The sequence below is a fragment of the Chaetura pelagica genome, unplaced genomic scaffold, assembly GCF_000747805.2.
Source record: "Chaetura pelagica isolate M959 unplaced genomic scaffold, ChaPel_1.0 scaffold248, whole genome shotgun sequence".
Lineage (NCBI taxonomy): Eukaryota > Metazoa > Chordata > Aves > Apodiformes > Apodidae > Chaetura > Chaetura pelagica.
The window spans coordinates 1,331,628-1,334,674 of NW_009954309.1; the positions used below are offsets into that span (position 1 = coordinate 1,331,628).

Here is a 3,047-nt window from a genome sequence, read left to right on the forward strand (position 1 = left end):
GGCAGCCCCGCCCCGGGCCCCGCTGACAACTCCAGCCCTGGGGCAAAACCTGCCCGGGCAGGCGCTCGGAGCCGTCATCCCGCTGGCTCCTCGTCGCCCTGTTCCCTGGCACCGGCTATTCCAGCCCGGCCCTGCGGCAGGACGGGTGTGTCGAGGTCTGGTAGCTGTGACAAGGTGGTCCGAGCCCCACGGTCCCTGTCCCCTCGCCACCCGCTGCTGGCCCGGCGTGCGGAGGCGGGCGCCGCAGTTGTGCGGGGAGTCCCCGCACCGGCCTCACCTTCCCGTTGTTCCCGCTACGAAACCAGCAGGACTAGCTGCCAGGGAGCCGTGCCCCCCACCAGGGAAATGACCAGCGAAGCCACCCGGGGGACGGAGTCATGTCTGCCCCGGGTATCCCCTCACTTGTGCACTGCGCGGAGGTGAAGTTTTCTAAAACTTCGAAATAAGTTTGTTTTTTCCTTATTTTTTCCCCTTCCAAGAAAGAAAAAAAAAAAACAACAGGAAAACAAAATAATATAAAAAGGAGTGTAAAAGCTCCTGTAGTCTGGAACTACTCTGGGACCGAATGCAGTTGTTGAACGGGAGCGTCCAACAAAACGCAGCGGAGCAACAGTCCGATGGAATCGCATACACAGTTTAAGCAAAAAGCCTCCATGTATATGTTTGACACGCGTTATCCAGGTAGAAAAAGCCACCCCGGGCCTCAAGGGTCTGAAATATGCACGGAAACCGCTGATTTTTGCTTTTAGGAGCTCTGTTTTATTGCACTCTGTCTGACTTACACAGCGCTCTCATCCCGGCGAGCTTGAATATTTGGGAGCACACATCAGCTAGGGAAGGAATTCAGGAGGTTACGCGTGTCAAAGCGTGGTGCTTATGTTTCTATTTCAAGATGTCACTGCAAGCAGTTACGTACTTCAAGCCCTCGAAAAAATGCATTCGATCAAATTAAATACGTATTAATTAGTATCCTAAATGCCACTTGAACGTGCTAATAGTGAATCGCTGTGCTTTAGAAGCTCGGAGAATTGTTTGGGAGCTGTTCTGTCTCTTTCACTTCAAACTCGTGTGGGTCACGGGGAGATGGATGTCTCGGGTGGATGGAAGGGCTAGCGGGAGGTTGCAGAGTGAATCCTCCCCGAAAATTCGTCTGCTCTTTGCAAGCTCGAATTTCCCCAAACGACGGGCGAAAGTGAACACATACACGAACAAAAACCCGATCGGAGAGGGAGCTGAGTCTCAGTAGAACTAACTTCCCTCCAGGCTCGACGTGGGTCCGCAGCTACGAGGGGAGGTGGCACCGGCCACCCCGGGGGCTTTTGCCCCGGGGACCCCCTCGGCAGGCCCAAGCAGGAGCTTCCCCCTGCGGGAAGCCAGCACGGGAATGTAGCACATGGCACCGTTTCTTGCATTCAAAGTCCTCGATCCTCTAGAAAATACCGGTGACCCTCCCTGGTGCCCAGCAAAACGCCTCGTGAAATGAAAAGCAAAACTTCCTTTGGCGGGGCGACAGGATCGGGCCCTTTAGGGGCACCATAAAAAGAAATCATCAACCAAATTGAAGGTCAGAGTGAGAAACTAAAAGTACTCCACTAGTAAAAAAAAAAGTGCGCAACTGAACTATTGTAAAAAAAAAAATGTGGTTTTTCTGTTTTGCTTTAACACCAAAACTTTTGAAGAATTATTTTAGTTTTTGCTGTTTTTTTTTCTTTTCTCCACGTGGCGACAGCGGTGCTCTCAATGCAGAGGAAAGTTTAGGAAAGTTTGTAACTACGACCCCCTTCCTCGGGCGTGATTCTTTCCTTCCCTGCCACCTCGGGCCGCTTCGAGGGCTCCCGCACCCGCGGAGGGCTGCGGTGTGAGACCCCCTCGCATCCGCGCAGGGCGGCATCTCCGCTCCTTCCTGCCAGCTGCAGAAGAAAATCCTGCGCTACCCAGCAGTGGCACTTGTGGGGAACGCTTATTGGGGATGGGGAAGAAGGAGAAGAGCAGAGCCGGTGAGCTAAGACAGCTACGCGCCGCACCGCGCAGGGCAGCGGATGCTGCGCACCCCCGGGGCGCACCGGTGTGTGTCCCCTCCCCGCCCCGCTCCGTGCAGTTAGGGTCTCGCCCAGACGTAGAGCGAGGAGATCTGTCTCGAACGGGGAGTTTGTGTTTTGGGATGCACCGGCTTCCACCAAAAAAACAATTATAAAATACACACAAGCAGCAGCTGCAAGAGCTGCCCCCGCACGCTCTGCCCGCGCAAAGGGAACCTCGGCCTGCGTGGAGGCTCGGGCACTGTTTTCTCTCGCAAACGAGACGACGAGCGCTTTCCCATGGGATATTTGGAGCCCGGACACCTGCAGTCCCTGGCTGGCCTGCAGCTCTGCCTCTCTTTTAATTTGGGGTTTGTTTTGTGGTTTGTTTTGGGTTTGTTTTTTTTCACTCTGGCGAGCTTTCATCCAGGTAGAGCCCTGGGAGACGCGGGCTTTTACAGAGGCGATATGATCAGAAACCCGCAGCTTCAGGGGCTTCCTGGGAATCGGTGCAGGGCAAATCCTGTTTCCTCGCGAATTCAGCTCGAAACGGGCAGTGACGCCCGGTACCGTCTGCGCTTCCGAGGCCACGGGAGCCCCGACGGGACGGTCCCTTCCCGGATAGGGCCGGGGGTGCGGGAAGGCAGGCAGGTTTATGAACACCTCTCGCCCACCCCCGCACCGCTCACGACTGCCAGAAGTGTCCGCACACGGCGCGCAGCGAGACACGGTTTTCAACGAGGTGTGAAAATAAACCAGGGGCAGAATCCATCGTTTGAAAGGGAAAATCCCCGTCATTACAGGATTTCTTTTTCTTTTTTTTTCCGACGTAAAACTGGTGTGTTCGGGCGCATTAAAGCCCCAGGGTTTAAAAGAAACCCTCCGCCAAGCGGCATCGCACTGGAGAGGACTTAAAGAGCGAGTGCGTGGATGCGCGTGCACACACACCTTGCGCCCTTCCGAAACAAAAACTGCCGAAGACCCTGATGGGTTTAATATGTACGAAAAGAGGTTCTTATAGGGCTCCTT

The 3,047-nt window shown here is 54.8% G+C and overlaps 1 protein-coding gene across 1 annotated transcript in view; it reads right to left on the bottom strand.

The window, feature by feature from the left end:
- Positions 1-2,816, bottom strand: part of PDZD8 (PDZ domain containing 8) — a 124,894-nt gene extending 122,078 nt beyond the window's left edge. Inside the window, exon 1 of the mRNA XM_010003985.1 lies at positions 2,429-2,816. Within this exon, the coding sequence (XP_010002287.1) occupies positions 2,429-2,816 (388 nt within the window). The remainder of the gene's footprint in view (positions 1-2,428) is intronic.
- Positions 2,817-3,047: the final 231 nt, after the last annotated feature.